General features: G+C 39.2%; 1 protein-coding gene across 4 annotated transcripts in view; it reads right to left on the minus strand.

Moving 5' to 3' along the window:
* Positions 1 to 9,415: 9,415 nt before the first annotated feature.
* Positions 9,416 to 23,542, minus strand: part of RPS6KA1 (ribosomal protein S6 kinase A1) — a 139,918-nt gene continuing 125,791 nt past the window's right edge. For all 4 annotated transcript variants that reach the window (XM_072137046.1, XM_072137049.1, XM_072137048.1 and 1 more), the window contains 10 exons: positions 23,266 to 23,368; positions 22,758 to 22,882; positions 21,644 to 21,766; positions 18,474 to 18,563; positions 18,016 to 18,174; positions 17,779 to 17,940; positions 17,614 to 17,690; positions 13,335 to 13,452; positions 12,793 to 12,930; positions 9,416 to 11,345 (listed from right to left, as the gene is read on the minus strand). In XM_072137046.1, coding sequence (XP_071993147.1) covers positions 11,223 to 11,345; positions 12,793 to 12,930; positions 13,335 to 13,452; positions 17,614 to 17,690; positions 17,779 to 17,940; positions 18,016 to 18,174; positions 18,474 to 18,563; positions 21,644 to 21,766; positions 22,758 to 22,882; positions 23,266 to 23,368 — 1,218 coding nt within the window. In that variant the 3' untranslated portion in view covers positions 9,416 to 11,222. The remainder of the gene's footprint in view (positions 11,346 to 12,792; positions 12,931 to 13,334; positions 13,453 to 17,613; positions 17,691 to 17,778; positions 17,941 to 18,015; positions 18,175 to 18,473; positions 18,564 to 21,643; positions 21,767 to 22,757; positions 22,883 to 23,265; positions 23,369 to 23,542) is intronic.

Consider the following 23,542-nt stretch of genomic DNA (forward strand, 5'->3'; position numbering starts at 1 on the left):
AGCTGCTTTATTAACTCTTCCATGGATGTGCCTTGCAGCTTCAGTGCTGTCGATATCCAGGACATTCAACTAGTGTTTACTTCACTGCACTTTGCCCGCTCCAATCCACCATGCGTGGGGAATTGCTCTGGTAGATGCCTTGTAGCAGTGCAGGAAGCAGGGACACACGCAGGGTTAAAGTCCAAAATCAAGTGTTTATTCACACTTGTCAAAACACAAATTCAGCCTTGGCTTAGGCACATACAAAATAAACCCTGTCCGGCTGGGCACTGCCTAATACAATAACAGCACCTAACTATACATGTACCAGGCTGCCTGGCACACGCTCTTGGCCAGCAGAATATCAGGAGGCACTCAGTCACCTTTGCTGTGTGAACACGGTCCAGCCTTCAGCTCTCCAGGTAGTGCCTATCCTACTGCTTCTGGCCTGCAGTCTAAATCAGGCTCTAACGAGGTCTGTGACCCGCACCTGTGGGCTATACAAAAGCCCAGGAGCGAAGCCCGGATGGAGTAGGAGTCCCACTACCAGCCTAACCCTACTCCATAATAACCAGGCCCAGTACAGACATTACCAATGTGTCCATGCTAGCTAGGCCAACATAGACCAAACATACTTCTCCTGCTTACCACATGTCTGCATTAACCCTTGGGTTACTGCAGACAAATCCAGGGCTCTTATATACTTTTTATCTACCTGTAGGGCAGATAGCGGTTCTCCCACACGACACCTCGTACTTTCTCACAGCGGCTATGTTCTTGGACCCATGTCCTCAGGTGAATTGTTCTTTATTGCTTATGTCTTTTTAGGATTTGTTAAAGGGTTGCATTTGAGGTGTACTGTTTTTGCCGGTGGAGGTTATAACCCTTATCCTATACTTTGCTCCTGCTGTTGATGCGATGCGTGTTGTTATAATGACAGTTTATTTTATGTTAATCCTTCAATAAACTTTATTCAACCATAAAAACCGGGTGTATACACTCACCGGCCACTTTGAGGCAGATGGGCTACAGCAGCAGAAGACCACACCGGGTGCCACTCCTTTCAGCTAAGAACAGGAAACTGAGGCTACAATTTGCACAAGCTCATCGAAATTGGACAGTAGAAGATTGGAAAAACGTTGCCTGGTCTGATGAGTCTCGATTTCTGCTGCGACATTCGGATGGTAGGGTCAGAATTTGGCGTCAACAACATGAAAGCATGGATCCATCCTGCCTTGTATCAACGGTTCAGGCTGGTGGTGGTGGTGTCATGGTGTGGGGAATATTTTCTTGGCACTCTTTGGGCCCCTTGGTACCAATTGAGCATCGTTGCAACGCCACAGCCTACCTGAGTATTGTTGCTGACCATGTCCATCCCTTTATGACCATAATGTACCCAACATCTGATGGCTACTTTCAGCAGGATAATGCGCCATGTCATAAAGCTGGAATCATCTCAGACTGGTTTCTTGAACATGACAATGAGTTCACTGTACTCAAATGGCCTCCACAGTCACCGGATCTCAATCCAATAGAGCATCTTTGGGATGTGGTGGAACGGGAGATTCGCATCATGGATGTGCAGCCGATAAATCTGCGGCAACTGTGTGATGCCATCATGTCAATATGGACCAAAATCTCTGAGGAATGCTTCCAGCACCTTGTTGAATCTATGCCATGAAGAATTGAGGCAGTTCTGAAGGCAAAAGGGGGTCCAACCCGTTACTAGCATGGTGTACCTAATAAAGTGGCCGGTGAGTGTATTGTGGCTGTGGAAGAGCAAAAAGGTCCCTCCTTATCTGCAATGTTATAAAACATCACAGGAGTATAGGATCACACGTTGTCTCACCGCACCGTGAGCAGATAAATATAGGACATGTCCTATATTTCGCTGTGTTTTGGCACCGGCCCTGGTTCTCTCAGTGTGCTTGCCCAGTGTTCATATGTGAATATGCTCTTAGGCCTCATTCAGACAAAGTTCACATTGTGCATGCTGCAAAGGACATGATCAAAAATAATATATGGCATTTTACTTTGCTGCATACACAATTTGCACTTAATATGTGAATACGCTCTTAGGCTACCTGTACACAACGTGCATTTCAGAACGTATTTTAAAAAAAATTTTACATTTGACATATGCCATCATAGTTGTTAATGAACTCTTGCTCCTTGTTTATTTTGCATTCGGACACAGCATCAGCCATGAGACATGTCCTATTCCTGGACGTGTTCTCATGAAGTCCAGTCCTATTGAAATCCAAAGAAAACTGACTGCATGTGTAATCTAGCTAGTCGGTTTTTGCGTTCTAGTCCTAGGAAATATAATGTGACCAGAGGCATTCGTCATTGATCTGCAAAAATTGATGGCATACAGATGATACAAGGAATGTGTTTCCAGCCATACAGATGAGATAACGATTACATACTGAACACATGCTGAACTCAAATACTGACACTTTATGTTCGGTATAAAAAAAAAAAAAAAAACATGTGCAGGTAGCCCAATACTCATGCCATGTTTTGACACATTGTAGATGTGGAGAGACCTTTTTGATGTATTGTTACTTTTTGATCTTATACTTTGGAGCATATATATTGTGCTATTGCATGATTTCTTATACTCATTCCGTGCAATACAATATTGTAGAGGTGGAGAGACCTTTTTGACTTTATACTTTGTAATATGCACAATATATTATTGCACAATGTGCACTTAATGTGTGTGAATGCGCTTTTATACTCATACTATGTATTGTAATTATTTTTCACAGCCACCACAGCTTTGGAGCATGACTATCGATTCTTAGGCAACCTGCACACACCTTTTTTTTGATACAGGATGTACAGTGTCAGTATGTGTTCCGTATGCAATCCGTATCTTATCAGTATAGCCAGAAATGCACTCCGTGTGTCATGTGGATGCCATCCGTTTTTGTCAATATGCAACAATGAAAGAAGGCTGGTACGGAAAGTATTCAGAACCCTTTACATTTTTTCACTCTTTCATTGCAGGCAATTGTTGAGATAAAAAAGTAAGTTTTTTTTGCTCATTAATGTACACTCTGGACCCCATCTTGTCAGAAACACAGAAATGAAAATGTTTTTGAAAATTTATTAAACAAGTATTCAGACTCTTTGCTCAGTGTTGAGCAGTGGCGTAACTACCGCCGTAGCGGTTACTACGGGGCCCGTGCTCCTGGGCCCAGACTGTGGTGCATCTTCACTTCAAAGATCCACCAGGAGAAGGGAGTGCGGGTTCAGGTCGTCACATATATTGTACTGCAGGGAGCAGCAGAGGAGGCACGGTCCGTGGGGTGGTCCGGACGCTAGAGTTCATGCAGACGCCGCTCCCCACGCGATACCCACTGTGTCCCCCAGTGCCCGCACAGCAGCAGCGCGGCCCGGGCTGCACCCTGCCGTAGCGTCTAATTATAGTGCTGCTGAGCTGACAGGGCCTCGAGGATTGACAGCCACACAGTTCCCAGCACAGGCCAACCAGAGAACTGGGACATCCCAGGGACCGAGGAGCAGACTGACCAGGCCCCAGAAGAAGGAAGATACGGAAAAGCGATCATCGGCCGATCAGTCAGGAGGCTGCAGAGAAGATACATCTTCTGGTATATATATATCTATGTGTGTATGGTGTGTATATGCTGTATGTATGTCTGTATATGCTATATGTGTGTATATGATGCATGGTGTGTGTATACTATATTTATGTGTGTACGGTGTATATATCCTGTATGTATGTCTGTTTATGCTGTATGTGTGTGTATATGATGCATGCTGTGCATATACGTATGTGTGCATATGCTATGTGTATGCAGTATGTGTGTATATGGGGTGTTTATTACAGGCAGTCCCCGGGTTATGTATAAGATAGGGTCCGGAGGTTTGTTCTTAAGTTGAATTTGTATGTAAGCCGAAACTGTATATTTTATAATTGTAGATCCAGACAAAAAAAATTTGGGCACCAGTGACAATTGGAGTTTAAACATTTTTTGCTGTAATGGGACCAGGGATTATCAATAAAGCTTTGTTACAGACACCTTACAGCTGATCATTGCAGCCTGGAACTATAGTAAAGCATTCAGAAAGCTTCACCAGAGGTCAGAGGGGTCTGTCTGTAAATATGGGTTGTCTGTAAGTCGGGTGTTCTTACGCCAGTTTTCTGGCGTAGAAGCAGTGACATAATCGCAAATACTTGCGCAATGCAAGAATTTGCTATTAAAATTGTGAATATGCCACATGTTGTGGAGGGGGCACAGAGGGGCTTGGTGGCTGGTGGGGCACAGGGCTAAGTTTTGCCTGCCTGCTTCGCCACCCGCCGGATACATCAAGAGACCTAGGCCTCTTGATGTATCCGACGTGACAAGGAGGAGGGGGGCATGGCAGGAGCGCTGACGTATGATAAATCTGCCTCTGTATTTATAATGTATATGTGCTATACATAATGTGTTTATATAATGTGTATTTACTGTATGTGAAAATGTATTGATGTCACCACGTTTCACCGTTGTGATTGTATTTGTCAGGTGATGAGCAGTGCCTCGTTTTCTCCACACATACTGCCTAGAATTAACACCAAAAAGTTAAATCTTTGTCTTATCAGACCAGAGAATGTTATTTCTTAGAATCTGGAAGTGCTTCATGTGTTTTTGCAAACTGTATGCAGTTCTATCTCACCACTGCATCTCTGGAGCTCAACTACAGTGACATTAGAGTTCTTAATTGCTTTGCTTGCCAAAGTTCTTCTGCATTTACTTTGTTTGCCTGGACAAGGAATAGTTGTGGTTGTCCCACACTTTATCCATTTAAGGATTATGGAGGCCACTGTGCTCCTAGGAACCTCAAGTTCTACAGAAATTCTTTTATAATGTTGATCAGATGTTTGCCTTGCCACAATTCTGTCTCTATGCTCCTTGGGCAGTTTCTTAGACATCATGATTCTCATAGGCTCTGACATGCATGGTGAGGCCTTATATAGAAAGGTGTGTCTCTTTTCTTATCAAGTCCAATGAGTTTAATTGAACACAGCTAAACTCCAATGAAGGAGTATAACCACCTCAAGAAGGATATTGACAGTATGCAAGTTAAATATGAGTGCCATGGTAAATGGTCTGAATTCTTATGACCATGTGATATATTAGTTTCTCATTTAACCCCTTAACGCCGAAGCCACTTTTCACCTTCCTGACACGGCCCATTTTTTCAAATCTGCCCTGTGTCACTATAAATGGTTATAACTTTGGAACGCTTTAACATATCCAAGTGATTTCAAAATTGTTTTCTCGTGACACATTGAAAAATTTTGATGGTATGTTTTGCATTTATTTATCAGAAAATCAGATATTTGGTGAAAATTTGGAAAAATTCTCGATTTTTGAACTTTAAAATGTTCTACTTTTTCCACATATAGTTATAACAGCAAAAAAACGTAATTACTAACATTCACCGAATGTCTACTTTATGTGGACATGGTTTTTTATGCATACTCTTATTTTTGTAGGATGTTATGGGGCTTTGAACGTTAGGTGCGATTTTTCACATTTTCATAAAAAATGCAAAATACTATTGAGGGACCTGCTCAGGTTTCAAGTCACTAAAGAGGCCTAAATAAAAGTAAAACCCCATAAATTACCCCATTCCAGAAACTACACCCCTCAACGTACGTAAAACAACTTTTATGAAGTTTGTTAACCCTTTAATTGTTTTACAGGGGTTAAAACAAAATTGGATACTATTTTGAAAGTACATTTTTTTGGCTAAATTAATGTGTTTTTCAAAAAATGTACAAATTCTCACTGGATAAAATACCAAAAAACTCTCCACAAAATTTGATACCCAATCCCTCCCGCATATAACAATACCCCATATGTGGTGGTAACCTGCTGTATGGGCACACGCCAGGGCATCGAAGGGAAGATGCGACATTCAGAGCAGATTATGCATTGTCACTTTTTATTGGCTATAAAATCTTTATTTTTTTGGCAATTTGGACATATAAAGGCTTATTTTTTGAGACATGAGATGCTCTTTACAAATATTTCATTTTATTGGGTCATTAGCTTATTGATGAGATTTTATTAACTCTTGAATGTATGTATGGATGAATAGAAAATTGTCAATTTTTGTTTCCTTTCTTTTTGTATTTTTTGGGGGTCGTACACCGTACACTAAAAATACTATATTATCTTTATTCTATAGGTCACTACGATTACAGTGATAACTCATTTATATAGTTTTTCATTTATTTTTACAATTTGACTGGGAAAAAAAACAAATATAGAGGAAATCTCATTTGTTTTTGGATCGCCATCTTTTCGGAGAAGTAACTATAATAGTTTTTGGTTGACAGAGCTAGTTTGGGGCTTATTTTTTACGTGTTGAGTTGTCCTTTTAAGTGGTACCATTTTGGCACACATAACTTTTTTTGATCACTTTTCAGAACATTTTTATGAACAGATTTTATGAAAAATGTACATTTTTGGCGAGTTTTTCATGTTTTGTTTTTACGGCGTTCACCGAGCTGACCCAATAATGTTTCTGAGTTATTGCACGGATTGTTACGCGGCGATACCAAATATGTAAGGTTTTATGGCGATTTTGTGGTTTTTTCACTTTATTGCATTTATATAGGGAATATTTGTGTTTAGGGGACTTTAACTTTATTTAATTAATTCTTTTTATAAAAAAAAAAAAGATTTTATTTAAATGTTTTTAACTTTTTTTATTTAGTTTTACAGGTTAGCTTGAACAAGTGATCCACGGATCACTTGTTCAAGCTATTCTTCACCTTACACCTATTCTTCACCTTACTCAGTGTGTTACAGCCGGGTCCCTGCCTTCTACAGGAAGGAGGATCGCGCAGCCCCGGGCACCAGGAGTCCTGGGGCTGCGATCGGAGCAGCGGACCCCCCCCCCCGGTAAGTGCCAGGGGTGGGGTCCAATTCTTGTCAAATGCCCCTAAAACGCCGCGGTCAGCGCGACCGCGGCGTGTTAGGGGTTAACACCCGCGATCGGAGAAATCTCCGATCGCGGGTGTTAGAGCCGGGTGTCAGCTATAATACATAGCCGACACCCGCAGCTTCTGGCCCCGGTTCCGTTCAGGAGCCGGGGTCAGAAGTTTGACGTAATAGTACTGCATTTTGCGGAAACGCACCTCCCGCCATGCAGTACTATTACGTCAAATGTCGGGAAGGGGTTAATAAATTAGCAAAAATATTTAGCAAAAAACAAGCCATCAACCAGCTCCATAGCCAAAAAAGTAACAATGTTATGGCATTTGGAAGACAGTGATTCAAAAATGATAGCTTTTTCCCACAATAGGGTTTTATTTGATAAATTTAGGAAAACATAAGAAAAAAAATATTCATGTATGTAAGTTTCTACTCCTGCCCTCAAAAAAAAAAAAAAAAGTTCCTAAATGTTCAACAATAGGGGATACCAACCCCAAAATGGTAACACTGCGAAAATTTTATAGCCTACAAAAGGAGCCAATGAGGAATATAAAATCCTGGCAGCTGCAGAGCTCTCCTTCCCTTCTGCGCCTCGCTGTGTGCCCATAAAACAAATAACGGCCACATGTGGGGGTTTTCTGTACTCGGGAGAAATGGCAAAACAAGTTGTAAGATGGGTTTTCTATTTTTATCTTTTGGAAATGTGTACATTTTAGGGCTAAATGAACGTTTAACTGATAAAATTTGACCGTTCTAAATTTCACCACCATTTAGATTCAATTGCTATGAAGATCTCAAGGGGTTAACAATCTTCCTAAAAGCAGTTTCTGATAGTTTGAGGGGTGCAGATTTGAAAATGGGTTGATTATGTCAGGGGTTTTGATGTTAAATATGCACAATTTCATTCAAAACTGTATTTATCCCCAATAGTCAAATATGTAAAAGCGATATACGATTTGTAAGCCGCGTAGACATATGGGAAATCAGCCAAAATTTACCACTAAAATGAAGTACAACATGTGGGGAAAACAATCTTGGAATCGCTTTGATAAGTAAGTGTTCAAAAGTTATAACCATATAAAGCGACGCAAGTCAGAATCCAAAAAATGGGACTGAGCCTTAAGCTACAAAATGACTGCGTCCTTAAGGGGTAACCCCTTTAGCACATACAGCCAGTCTGTACATTAAGGCTCCGCCTCTTTTTTTTGTAATCTGGCATGTCGCTTTATATGGTTATAACTTTTGAACACTTACTTTTAAAATGTATTTTGAGATTGTTTTTTTAATGACATATTAGTGGTAAATATTGGTTGATATGCTTTGAGTTTATTTATTAAAACCAAAATTTGCCATATTTTTTGTGAATTTCTACATTATCTGCTTTTGAGACTGTTCGTTTTAACACCCAAATGAGTTACTTACTCACATTTCCCAAATCTCAACTATATGTTTTCATCATTTTTTAAAAGTCCTTTTATTCTAATATGACACTTACACAGCTTACACATCAAAAAGAAATTTACATTTTTTTCCTGAAATTTCTAAATTGAAATTTTTGGGACCATTTCTTAAAAAATAAATTAGAATCCGCCTATGACTAGCCCACATTTTCAAAAGTACACCCCTCAAACTATTAAAAACTTTTAGGAAGATTTTTTAACCCTGATTTGAGTAACTGAAACAAAATGGAGATGAAATTTAGAACGGCAATTTGGCCTTTGTTTGGTCAAACTGTTGCTCCAAGGGCCCTTTAACATTGGTGTAGTTTTTCACATCCGTGGTTCAGTTATTTTCAGGAATGCCTTACTGAGCAATTGGTTTCAATGGGTGTTTTCACATTTTTTTTTTCACTTATCTGTGCAAAAAACTTTGAAACCTGTCCAATGTTTTTTTACCGTTGTGGATCACACAAGGCAATAGAAGTCTATGGGTCAACAAAATTAAAAAAAAACGAAGAAAAATTAGGAAATTGTGTATTGTACTCTAATTTTGATCTCCAGTATATATCTCCATCTTATAAATATACATCTTATTATTGCAAAGTTCCCCTCTTCTTTCCTTATATATAAACCCCCAAATTAAATGCATACAGCATCCCATAAAGTACATACAATGCCCTCCACCGAATGAGTTATATGTACATTTTCCTTTGATTTATATACATTAGCACCCCAAATAATTTATATATAGAGAATATGGGACATACCCTTATTTATGTACAGCACCATTAACCCCTCATTCAGCTGCTCCCACCAAGTCAAACATATTTGCATAGCAGAACTTCCAACATTAAAATACAGAATAGACGCAGGCTCCCTGAAGGTACTGTGCTCAGTACTGGAGTTCCAAAGATAATCAAGCCCTGCCCAATGGATATCATCAAAATATCCCATTAATGTTACATGTAAGTGTGCTCTGCAAGTAATAGCTATATGTGAGAAAAAGGGTAAAGTTGAAGTATGCCAGCAGTACACAGACTTTTAAAATATTTTATTACATAATTGTTTGGGGGTTCTGGACTTTGATTACAATAAGAATATTCTGTTCAGGGTTTACCAACCATGGCAAGGCTATAACTTTATTTACCACTGAAAATATGTAAAATTATTCCATATGCCATATGCAGTAAACTTAACCAGAGGAGTGTTTCCATTTAATTGTAGAAAAAACTTAAATGTACCCCACATATCGCCACCAGACTGACATTTATCGCAAATTATTTTATCTCCTGATGAAATAGAGAACCAAGCAGAACAAAGACAAGGATACAAATTTCTCAAAAGTTCCATTTTTCACAAATGAAGTATCTTACTTACAAGAAATAAAGTAGAGATCTTTTAGGAGAAACCACCACCTATAAGAAGGAGCATATACAAATACACCATAGACATCAAATGACTTTATCAACAATACACTTAAAGTACCTATAAAGATGAAGGTTTTAATTTGTCTCCTAGCCAGGTTTGGAGGAATTCTTGTAATATGCGCAATGATGGTGAACACCTTTAAAGGACATTTTTGTCATACACTTTTATGACACTTCAACGACAAAGGCCAGAATAACATGATTAGTGATGGTCTGACAGTGGGAATCCCACTTTCTTAAGATCAGGGTCTATGGTCCAAGATAATGTAAGGTGAACAATTTGCGGTTACTCTTTATTAAAGCACATAAACCATAAAAACAGTGGAGTACTTAGTGGCTTGGAGGGAAACACCCATAGAGCAGTGTAAATGGATGTTGGAAAGACCTGTCATCTGCAGCAACCAGTTAGTAGTTTTACTCTCAAAACCTTCCAAAATGAACATTTTATTGGATGGCAGAGATAAAACATCAGCACAGTTGTAGAAATGTCAAGCTGTGTGTCAACCAAAGGCTTTTATAGATTACCTGGGTGATTTTACAATAACCATATTTACAGGTAGATGGATTGAATACTACAGAGATTTCCCTTAATCAATAGTTCTAGGAATTTGTATTGAACAATTGGAGAAATTGGAGACTTCCAGCAAAATGGAGACTTCTTCGTTTCACTTTATAGAAAAGTGATAATGATTTATGTTATAAATTTACATATATAACCTCTTCCTCAAAGCCTCTCTTTTTCTAAATTATTTTACTAAAAACTTTCCAGTGTTCCTTACTTTGACTTGACACTTTTTTCAAGCACTCATACATCCCATTCACACATCCCACAGATCAAAATAGTATTCCATAAGTTTTCAGATGCAAATGGTACTGCACAGGTTGTCTACTGGTGCCTGACCAGAAAAGGCCTTACATAACCACAATAAGTGAAGCACAGCGAGCCCTTAGGTGTACAAATACACCAACATCTGCATTTTTATAAACATGTAATGTATTTGAAGTCAGTCGTCTTTGTAGCACAAAGCAGAAGATAGAGTTTCACAAATAAAATAGCAATGTCTCTACTGTCACAGACAGGAAGAGTACAGACAGCCCTGAGATAGTGCTGCAAAGGGATAAGATGTGACACAGAATGATTTACAGCATTGGCCACCCCCCAGTGAGAAAAAAAATAGTCATGTATGCCTTGTCATAACGATAGTAACATTTTCATTAAAGCAATATGCCATGGCCCATGAACCCACATGCTACTGTACCAGGAAAACAGCACAGTGAGCCAATGCTGAACTGAATCCATGTTTGCAGGAGGAACACAGCTTTATATGGTCAAGGTAAAATACGGTGTAGCACCGTTGATGAAGCTGGTAACGGTTAAAAATCACCACCATCATTCTGGAAGATGAGAAACTCGGCTACAGAGTGGTAGAGGGCAGTTTCTTGACACGGCGTTGTGCAAGGATGGAGGATTTGATCGGTTGTAGTTGAGGGACTGGCTTAGAGCTGTTTAAGGCAGAATATGTTGCAGCCATAGCTCCCTAGAAAGTAAAAGCAGATGTAAGTACTAAAAATTAGTGTAGAACCAGTTTAAGCATTTATGAGCTTTTAAATTATGTTCCATATTCTGGGTATTTCTAGTAAAGGATCATTGTTTTCAGCAACGATTGCCCTTTTGGACCAGTTTCTCAAAAACTTGGTTTGAGTACTGACAGACAAACTTTCCTAAACAAAGACAACACGAGCAGGGCAAGAGGGAGCAAACAAAATGATCAAAAATCATTAGCAAATACCTAGCACTCAGGCATAAAAAGTTACTTAATATATAAACGTTAACACTTTTGCAACATGGTGGCTAACAACCTTAAATGAGTTGTATCAACTTCATAGACTGTAAATGAGAGTGCTAGAGATGCCTGCGATTTCTGGCACTCCCATTGTATTGAATGGAGAGGCAGGAAGCATGCTTTACATGCTTGACACTTCTTCAATTATTGTATTTTTCTGAATATAAGACACACTTTTTAGCAAAGTCTTGCTAAAAAATGGCAACATCTCAGGTTGTGGTCGCGGGTGGCGTTTACAAATGCAGCACAAGCACCTGGGGGCATAAGGAGCTGGGAGGAACTGCAGGAGAAGGGAAGGCTGCTTATATTGAGGGGATGAGGAGAACTGTGCAGGTGATGGAGAGGCTGCCAAAACAGAGTGGATGAGGGGTTGGGTGGAGCTGCAGGGAAAAAAAAAATGGCAGGTTATACTGAGGGGATATTTTACAAATTTGTCCAAATCAGCTTTCAAATGCACCAAAGGTTTGGTGTGTTTTGGGGGGTGGAGAGGGGGAGGGGTAAAGTATTAGCTTTCTACAGCCTTATCTCCAAGGAGAATGAGGACGGAATCAATCCAAGTCTCTCATTAAATAATGAGAAAGAATGACATAGCAGCACAGATGGTGCAATAGGTTCATTTTGCGTAAGTGTTTCCAAAATGTGAAAAGGCTCCACAGAGGAGAAATGGCAAAGATGGCCATGGTTAAGCTCCAGTAATACCTCCATGAAGAGAGAAGACCAAAAGGAAAGGGATGGTGTTTAAAGGGTCAAGAAAGAGAACATGAAGAAGGTACATTGGGGGTCATTGGGTGATTGCATCTTTTATGCAGCAGCTGAAATCATTGCCAAAGCACAGGTAAAGTGTATGAGAAGGAACAATGCGCTCTTTTCCATACATCTGCATGTGAAAATATTCAATTAGTAGGGATGAGGAATGAGCTTTGATAGAAATTTACAATCCCGATCACCAGCTGGATGATCAACCTGTGTGAATGGGACCTTAGATTTGCAGTTCTTTTAAATGTTTATTGTTAAATATTTATAAAGAGTCTTTGCTTATATCTGCTTTCCAAGTAGTTTCTTAAACATGTTTTACATAATATTCTAAACATCAATAATTTAATCAAGCATATAAATAGGCTAAACAAGTAATAAGCTTCACCTTCACCAACTGTGCATCCTGTCTATTTAGCTGACTCTGAGGTAGCAGGTCCCGTTTTGTGATCCATTCATGTTGTAGAACTTGACGTGCAGTCAGCCGGCGATGGGGGTCCACATGCAACATGCGAGATACCAAGTCCTGGAAAACAGCCAAATTTATAACAATCACAATTCACATGTGTATGTACAGTGAACGGATTATCAGTATTAAAATAAAAATGGGTATTTTGCTAAAACAAGCAGATAAGAAGTACAGTATACAATAAATGGTTACTCTGACAATACCTTTGTGATGCTTATGTCTTTGGACTCTGTTTGCCTTATAAAGCATTAGCCTGATATAACGTGTCACAGAAAGCCAATTTAGAAGACGTTTGAACAATTAGAAGCCCACAATACCGATCTTTATCAGTTACCCATGCCCAAGGCTACGGCACACATAGCAATAAAACCTTCTTATAAAGTCCATGGACAGCCACTGTAAAAACACGATACAGCTGATATTGTAGCATTTATAGTTTGTGCAATTGAAGGGTTAAATACCTTTGCAGATTCAGATACAGTGTTCCAATTTCCTCCTCTTAGGGTAAACTTTCCACTTCCAATCCGTGCCAATATTTCCTCCGGTGTGTCTTCTGGGCCATTAGCAAATGGAGTATATCTTTAAGAACAAAAATGGAAAATAACCGAAGATTCTTACTACTGAACATACTGTACAGTATTACTCCATTTTTTATCATGTTAGAGCCAAGCAATTAGCTCTGTGCTGAAAACTAGCAGCAAAATACTAGTTATAAAATCTGTTATTTCCCCCAATGTCCTCCACAACCAGTACCTCCATCCTGTACACAATTGTAACTGTAAATTCGGACTAGAACATCAGATGGCCAAATATTGGGCTCTATAGTATATTCGGTATGTTTCTAGGATACAAGTTATAGAAACGAAAATACATACAATAGAAATGAGGGCCTTTGCACTCTATCATCAACTAGCAAGGTCATTGTTTTTCTGGTCAGACTGCTGTATACATATATTCTTCCAATTTTTCCAATAATATATCTTGTTTTCAGCTTAGTGACCAGACCCCATTTTCCCATGTGTCACGATAATTGGTTATAACTTTGGAACGCTTTAACATATCCGGGTGATTTGGAGACTGTTTTCTAGAGACACATTGTACTTCATGTTAGTTGTAAAATTTAAGTGATAAGTTTTGCGTTTCATTATGATAAAAAAAATTGAAAATGAAGAATTTTTCCAAACTTTTGCCAAATTTTCTAAGTATGAAATGCTTGATAACTAAAATTTCTGGAATGTCTGCTTTATGTTGGAATGCTATTTTATGGGTCCTCTCCTTTTTCTCGGATGTTATGAGGCTTAGAACTTTAGGTGCATTTTTTCTAATTTACATGAAAATGCCCAAATTCACATTTTGAGGGACAACTCGGCTTTCAAGTGACTTTGGAAAGGCCTAAATAATAGTAAAACCCCATAAATTACCCCACTATAGAAACTACACCCCTCAACATATGCAAAACAACTTCTATTAACCCTTTAAGTGTTTCACATGGGTTTATACAAAATGGACCTGCGATTCAAAAACTTTTGAATTTTTGGGAAAATACATTCATTTAGGCCAAAAAAATTACACTTTCATATTTAATTAAATGATGAAATGCTCTGCAAAGCTTGATGCCCAATTTCTCCCAAGTGTTCTAATACCCCATATATGGTAGTAACCTGCTGTATGGGCGTAAGGCCGGATATAAAATGGAAGCAGCGCCATCTAGATCAGATTTGTATTGTTACATTGTACAGACTATAACATTTTTTATTTTTTTGGTAATGCAAAAGTGTGAGGGCTTATTATTTTCTAGGGTGAGATACAGTGTATATATGATTCATTTTGGGGGTCTATAGCTTATTCATGAGATTTCATTAACTATTTCAAGGGGGATACATACAAAATCATCAATTTTTATATTGGATTTATAGCACCTTTTTTTCCCCACTCATCGTAACGTAAAATTGAAATTTTATCTTTATTCTCTGGTTCACTACGATTACGGTGAAACCTCATTTATATAGTTTTTTATCTTTGCTCAATTTTACTGAGCAAAACCAATATTAGTACCGTATTTTTCGGACTATAAGGCGCACCAGATTATAGGGCCATCAAATGCCTGCCAAAACATCTAGGTTCATACTCAAAACAACAATACAACAGCTAACAGTACTAGCGGTAACAGAGGTCAATTAAGACCTAATCATAAAAGTTACCCCACTATGCCAGAGTGGTCAGAGGTGGCCCTCACAAATATTAAATGAATACCAAAAACAAAACCTACACAAAGAGGGAAATCCATACCAATGATAGTATTAAAAAATAGAAAAACTTTATTGATAACAAATTAATTCTTTAAAATGTACTAAAAATTCCAGGAGAGACAATGCATGAACCCAGGTAAGGCTACACAGGAGATATATATACACAGAGTAGAGCTCCTAATAGCAGTAATGTGTACTGCGCTTCATAGTAGACTCATGCCCTGACACAGTAGTTATACAAGTACTACAAATAAACATACATATAATTAAAATGATGTCAGACCCAAACAAGGATAAATACCTGTGAAAGGGAGATCTTGTGGACCACAAAACCAGGTGTTCAGCCCCCGACACGCGTTTCAACCCGCTGGTCTTTCACAATTTGTTATCAATAAATTTTTTCTATTTTTTAAGACTATCATTGGTATGGATTTCCCTCTTTGTGTAGGTTTTGTTTTTGGTATTCATATACAAAGCGCACCGGATTATAAGGATGAATGACCAGCAGGTGGCAGACCTGTGCACAGTTCAAGGAAGCTGTTGCCTTTAAGTACAGGCGGTCCCCTACTTAAGAACACTCGACTTACATACGACCCCTAGTTACAAACGGACCTCTGGATATTGGTAATTTATTGTACTTTAGTCCTAGGCTACAATAAACAGCTGTAACAGTTATCACAGGTGTCTGTAATGAAGCTTTATTGGTAATCCCGGTTCTTATGATAACCCAACATTTTTAAAATCCAGTTGTCACAGAAACCAAAAAAGTTCTGGCTGGGATTACAATGATAAAATATACAGTTCCGACTTACATACAAACTCAACTTAAGAACAAACCTACACACCCTATCTTGTATGTAACCCGGGGACTGCCTGTATACAAGTGCACTGGACTATAAGGCGCAGCTTTGATTTCTGAGAAAATGAAAGGATTTTTTGTGTGACTTATAGTCTGAAAAATACGGTAAAAAATTAAATTTTCTCCATCGAAAAATTTTCAGAGGTATAACTTCTGTATTTTACTGTTGACAGTTCTGGTTGAGGGTTTATTTTTTTGCAAAAAGAGTTGTTCTTTTCAGTTGTATCATATTAGGGCCTGTAACTTTTTTTTGATCACCTTTCAGAAAATTTTTTTGTGAAGGTATTTGATGAAAAATTGTATACTGCTGGACGTTTTTTCGTGGGGTTTTTTTTTTACGTTGTTCACTGAGCAGGTTCAATATCGATTTAGATTTATTGTACAGATTAATAGGGACACAGCGATACCAAATTTGTACTTTTTTGTTTTATAGACTTTATTTGGATTTTATATGTATCTGGGGTGATTAAGAGATTTTTATTTGTTTAATTTTTCTAAAATGATTTTTTACCGACTTGGGCTTGAACAAGCGTTCATCCGATCACTTGTTCAAGCCCTTACACTGCAATACACTTGTATTGCAGTATACAAAGTAAGTAACTGAGCATGCAGACGTATTGCTCAGTTAGTTACATCCGAGTCCTGACAGAAGGTGGAACCCAGCATGAGGAGAAGCCAGCAGCCTCGGGGCACACGCCAGACTCCGGGGCTGCAGCAGGATGGATCGGATCCCCCGGTAAGCTTAGATTTTCAGATCCCAGGTGTAAGTGCCGGGTCTGGGCTATGATGACACTGCCTAGCCCTGGTACCAGCAGGACCCCGATGTCCTGCAATCTTCTTCTGACGCACCGATTTAAAAAGGTGGCACATCAGAAGTACCCTTAATGGCTGCCATAACATCACGATACGGCGGTCATCAAGTAGTTAAAGAGATTGTTTCAGTAATAATATTTACCCCTTTATCTATGTGTGCCAGCATGATCCTGAAGACTAAATAGATTGTCCAAATCAGTAACGGGCTGCTAATTTGGAAAATCTATTTCATCCTATGGTGGCAACCAGTTAGTAAAAACATGGATGTATTTTGAGGTATACCTTTTAAAACACAATGCCATTGTGTTTCAAAATACAGTTAATGCTTGTGTTCAGTAAATAGTGACATGTTGCTACTTACACAACACAAGCATTTAGGTCTAAATATGTCTGCATTCAGACATCAGGGAGGAGTCTGCATTCAGGAACAGATTCTCCAGATGCACCTACAATATAATTCAATCTTGAGACTTCGGCCAGTTCCTATTTTGGCCTCCCACCTCCCCCTCATATTGTGGGCCCCCTATCATACCACCCCCCACATCTTCCTCTATGCTGTGATGCCAGCAGATGTGATGACATAATCACACTGCACCTTCCAGCATCACAGCTACAGCAGTTGAACAATGATTATGTAGAGAGATAATAGCTCTCTGTACCATCCTGTTGTTCAACTCTGTCTGTGCCCTCAATATATAACATATAAGGGTTAATGGAGACAGGTTATAAATATATCTGTAAACACCCTTATTGCATTGTTGCCGCAAGTTCTTGCCAAGTCCTTTTGGCTTACTGCGCATTGCCAGAACCATTTCTTACCCAGCTAGCATTGTGTAGAGGAGAATTCCCAGACTCCAGATGTCACACCCTTCGTCATATCCTTGCCTCTTCAACACCTACAAAAGTATTACAGTTATTGTATACCGATTATGACTCCTCTTTACAGTTGTCCTTTCTGTGCTCATTATTCAAGGGCCTCATTACCTCTGGGGCCACAAAATTGGCTGTGTAACATGGAGTCATTAGTAATCCATTTTCTGCACGCAGTTGTTTAGCAAAACCAAAATCACAAATCCTTATGGATTCTGGGTTTCCAGACTCGTCAACATACAGGATATTGCTTGGTTTCAGATCTCTATGAACAACCTAGAATGGAGAACAATTTGGTAGAAAATGGTGCACAAGATCTGTTTAAACATCCTGTGCATGCAATATTCTCACCCCTTGTGAGTGAAGATATTCTACAGTCTTGCAGATTGTCTGTAGAACAGCACAGGCCTCTCTTTCGGAAAAAAACTTCTGACGTAAAATTCTGTCAAGCAGTTCTCCACCTCTCATAAGCTCGGTTATCAGGTGAACACCATTTCCCTCTTCATATACCTGTGTTGAATTGTGCAGAGAAATAACCATCAATACTTGTTTTTGAGAACGGTTACTATTAACATTCACTTCATCTGCTGTGACAGCAAAAAGACATGGATGATATGAGTGCATGGTGTAAAGGTTTTAATATAAACAATACAGAAAATGTTATATTTTCAATTATCCTTCTGTAACTTTGTTTCTTTTTTGGAAAGCACGTTAGTATCAAAGTTACTAATGTCTGATAGGGTGGACATGTGGTTGCTGTCACAGAAATCCCAGAATATGACCTGTGTATAAATGATGTTAGTACTCACATCCTTTAGCGTAATTACGTTGGGATGTTGACCATATCTGCGTAAAATCTCTATTTCTTCTGATGGGTCCCTTTTGGTTTTATCTATTATCTGCAAATAAATATATGAATAGGATTAAGGTCTTGCAGGGTTACTGTTCATTGCTCTATTAAACCCTTGAAGCTCACCCCATGTAAATTAATGTTGTAAATTGCAGGTCCTCTGCCTGCAGCCAGTTAATATACGTGGAGTGATTGCATCGCTGACAGCACTCCTCCGTGCTGATTCAGTGATCAGTGCTGGCTGCTATCAGCAGCTCAAGAACTGAGGGAAGGCATCTCATTGGAAACATGTTAGATTCTAAAAATTGGCCCTGAGCACGAAGGTGAAAACTGGTTTTGGAGTCAAAGGGTTAAAATGTGTCTTAAAATAAGCCTCTACTGCATACGATTCACTGAAAAGTTTAGACGAGAGAACAAAGCTTTTATTGTATCGACTAAAATATAAAAAAAAAAAAAAAAAGGAGTTTGCTCTTAAAAGACAGTTCTCAAATTTCAATCCCCTCTTGTTTACACACGATAAAGATGTGAGATGACAATGTGCTTAGATTATGAGGGTACAGTTTTATATACACTGCCATTTAGCTTCTGAATTCACTAGTATCTGCCACATAGAGATGAGACAGATTATGAGATCCATGAGATGCATAACATACACTGTCAGCTCTAATGTGCCTCCCTTCTCTGGATAAAGACCTCATCTCCCTGTAGCTTGTAGATTTTCTCTCCTCACGCTGTTGTTTCCCACCAGTAAGGCTATATTCACACTGACGTATAGGGGAACGTATACACGGCCGACGTATACACGGCCGACGTATACACGGCCCATATACGTCCCCCATAGACGGCAATGGGCGCACGGCGCCCTACGGGAGCGGTACGGCGCAGCACACGTGCGGTACCGTACCGCTCCGTGCCCCGGAAAAAGATAGGACATGTCCTATCTTTCTCCGTAGTACGGCGCCATGCGCCATAACTTCCTGTGGAGAGGGGCGGGGGTGGACTGCGCTCACCTCCTCCTCCTCTCCCCGTGCACTGCCGTTGCCCGCTACGGTACGGTACGGGCAACGGCAGTGTGAATGTAGCCCAAGTCTGTCTGTGTGTGCTTGTCTTGGAATGCAAGGGAGGCAGAGGAGCTCACTGCAGTGTCGGACAGGAGAACACTTCTACAAAATTGTGTACACCATGACTGATAGAGACAGGTTGGAATCATATCTGTGAAATGCTGTATTTTTGTTCATAACAATGATTTAGAGAATGTGTTATTTTGTTATCCTGAGTATATTCAAGGATCTTGTCTTTACTGCTGTACTAACTTATATTAAAATTATTTAGATCTGAACCTGGTTGGACTCCAAGGCTAGTTGCTCTAAAAACTAAACCTCCTCTGATAGAAAACTGTTGAATTGCAATCAATCTATTCTCAATAGAATTTTATGATGGTCTATTGTGTCTTGATACAATAGTTTATTAAACATTGTGCTGCTCAGGAAACGCTGAGATATTTAAGCTGAAAGTTCCTCTCATCTCAGGACCATGTGCAGCAATTGTACCAATCACCCTTCGTGATGCAATGGTGGTAGAGTGTAACAGCAGAGAGAACCGACCATCAATTGAGTAAACACGCAAGCAGCCGATAGTCATTGGCTAGGAATATAAGAAATCCCAAACATTCCACAGGTATGGGCTGGCGGAGGAAAGGAAAATAGGGGAGAAGAACAACTGCACAGAAAATCAGCTGTTTAGTAAATGGACCAATGTCCCATGGTACACAGGGTATCAGGAGTTCCTAATGGAGGAGTTCCTAAGGAGGAAACACTACAAAACTATGCCCAACATGATACCCTCTAAAAAAGGACATAGTGGGGAGTAGGCAAAACACAAGAAAGAAACAATTGCACGCTTGGGTAGCCTAAAAGACCAGTATCCCACATGTGGGATGTGGGCCGTCAACTCTGTCAATGATGGATCGTTCTTGTAATTATACATGGACAAATGTCTAAGTAAGAGGCAGGGTGCTATCCAGACATCCATAATGATCTAAACATAGTTAAACTGGGAGAGATTTATCAGAAGTGTTTGAGAGTAGAACAGATATAGTTGCCCATGGCAACCAATCAAGTTCATATTTCATTTTAGAAACAGCTGTGATTGGTTGCCATGGACAACAAGAACAGTTTTGTTTTTGGAGATTTCTGATAAAATTGTCATTACAATTAACAAAACACATTTTATAGTTTATTACACAGATCAACCTAAACATTCATTGTGCTTCCTTACTACTGCATACCAGACACAGGGAAGACTGTTTTAAAGCTGTAGACAACCTGTTTAAGGCATGTCAAAATACTGTATCATTTTAATGTAGGGGTTGGATGGGTGGTGTTGGCCAATACAACGGTGCAAATTTGTGCTCTGGATGATTATATTAGAATGGTCATCGTGTATGAATTCTGGTTAATATACACGATAATATTTGGTTATATTGAGCATACAAAAGCTATAAAATACAGAAGTAGATTATTCCTTAGGAAAATTGATTGATGTAATGGTGACCTGTTTCATCCAGCCCCCCTGCTTCCTCAGCAGATCCTGCTCACTGCCGGGGACAGGTTGACAGTGTAATAGTCTATAAGAACTGTTTGCAGAGGGGCTATAGTGTAGTTCCCCATGCTCATTAGCATAATTTTTAAAGATTATTTTAGAAGTAAAGAGGCCATGGATAACAAATATAAGAGGATTACCACCATCATAGTGCCGGGCCCGAGTGGGAGTCCCTGGTTTATCATGATTTATTTTTATGGTAGATTTTTTATGGGAACATTGTTTTCATTATTGGAAACCTATATAAATAGTCAGTGGTAAAAAGTCATATTTATCCTTTTTCCATATTTAACATTGAATTCCATTTCCAATAGTAAACTTGTGGGAAAGATATTTTGGATCAGAAAATTTGCATGTAGGCTGTAAAATCAGCAATATAAAATACATCTGCTTTTTCTGTTTTTATTCTTCAGAACATTTTTATAGTTATTTTTGGTCAGGTTTTCCTTGTACACACAAGTACACAAGTAGTAATACATAAAAACCAAACAGTGCAATGCAAACATAAATGTGCCTGTTGTAGCTTACCTTCACAGCATATTCCATATTTGTTCCCTTGTGAACACAGCGTTTGCACACAGAGTAGGAGCCAACCCCAATAGTCTCCCGCATTGTGTATACATCACTGAATACAGCATTTTTAGTATAAATCTATAAGAAATCAAAAGATCACAGAATGAAAGCAAATTAAACGATGTGAAAAAATGCAAAACTTAAATAGAATTTTTTGCCATTTTCTGATGCTAATAACTTTTTCATACTTTGGTGTACAGAGCTGGGGGGGTGTCATTTTTTGCTAATTGAGCCGACATTTTCATTGCTACCATTTTGAGGACTGTGTGACATTTTGATCATTGTTTATTACATTTTTTTAGGTCATGTAAAAAGGTGTAAAAGTCGCGTTTCGGACATTTTCTGTTCCGGAGGTCACCGCCAGATGTAACCGGTTTTATATTTTGATAGATCGGGCATTTTGGGAGGCGGCGATACCTAATATGTCTGTGATTTTTACTATTTATTATATTTTATATCAGTTCTATGGAAAGGGGGGGCAATTTGAACTTTTAATATTTTATAAATTTTTTACATTTTTAAACTTTTTTTCCCCACTATTTCTTAGACCATCTAGGGTACAATAACCCTAGATAATCCGATCGATCCTACCATATACTGCAATACAACTGTATTGCAGTATATGGCATTTTTGCACAGTATACATTGCAACGAGCCACTGGCTCATTGTAACAAATACTCAAAAACCATGCAGCCTCGGGTCAAACAAAGACTACCATGGCAACCGATTGCCGACCCCCGATGACGTTCCGGGGAGCGACGATCGAGGGTAAGTGCCGCCGGTGACTTTGCCGGCGGCAAACAACAGGTTAAAACCCGCGATCGGTGCAAGCTCCGACCGCGGGTGTTAGTGATGGGTCTTTGCTGCAATATGCAGCAAAGCCCATCTCTGTATGAAGAGGGCTCAGCCCGTGAGCCCTCTTCATACACCCTTCATAGCTCAGTGGCGGATATATCTGTCACGGAGCGTGAAGAGGTTAATCAAGACTGTGCGCACACTGCACATCAGTGAGGCAAACGGCAATAATGTGGGCCACTGTGTGTGGTTTGTGGGGGGTGCAAGAGTCACCTTTGGTAATGAAAGTCCTGAAGAAGAAGATGCTTTTCCATCTGCCTCATTACATGAAGGAGCCACAAAACTAAAGCCACGAAACAGTTGGTGAGCTCCTGCGCTTGGAGGAATTCCAGGGGAATCTGGTCAAGAAACAAAGCCAATATTGCTACTTGTTAGATCTCTCTATAGTCATACAGGTAACTTCTATTTCCAGGGAATATGTGAAAGAGTCTGTGAAAAATGCAACAGTGAACCAACAGGTTGTACCCGTCACATGTTACAATTTGTTTAGTCCAATTGTTTACAGTGGCTGTGGACAGTAATTTGTAGAAGTTCTTTCATGATCAGCAGTTAGGTTTCACAGATGCATGGTTCACTAGCAACAGCAATGTTTGCTAATATTGCAGACATAATACAAAATGTTTCAAGAAACAATGTAAGAGTTAAACATACTATATGTTTCTACCCCTTATTACACTTGACAAAATCTACTTCTGTATTTTAACTAGAGAAAAAATATCACCTCTTGGAGTGCGTGATGTGAATTCTGTGTCAAAGTAGTAGGTGTCATCTGGCTGTGTAACTGCTGGTTTGAAAGGAGGGCTAATCTCTCGACGGAACAGCTTCTGTATGTAGAAAATGAGGAAAATGAGTTACGAAGATGCAAATGATGCACAATTTAGTAAGGCTCAATTCAGGTGAGGGTTATGCTCACATAAATAAAAATATTTTAATCAGGATATATACCATATATGTGGAGATAAAAGACTTATTGGGTATACAGCAGAACAGTTGATAAT

The sequence above is a fragment of the Engystomops pustulosus genome, chromosome 2 (genome assembly GCF_040894005.1).
Source record: "Engystomops pustulosus chromosome 2, aEngPut4.maternal, whole genome shotgun sequence".
Taxonomy (NCBI): Eukaryota; Metazoa; Chordata; class Amphibia; order Anura; family Leptodactylidae; genus Engystomops; species Engystomops pustulosus.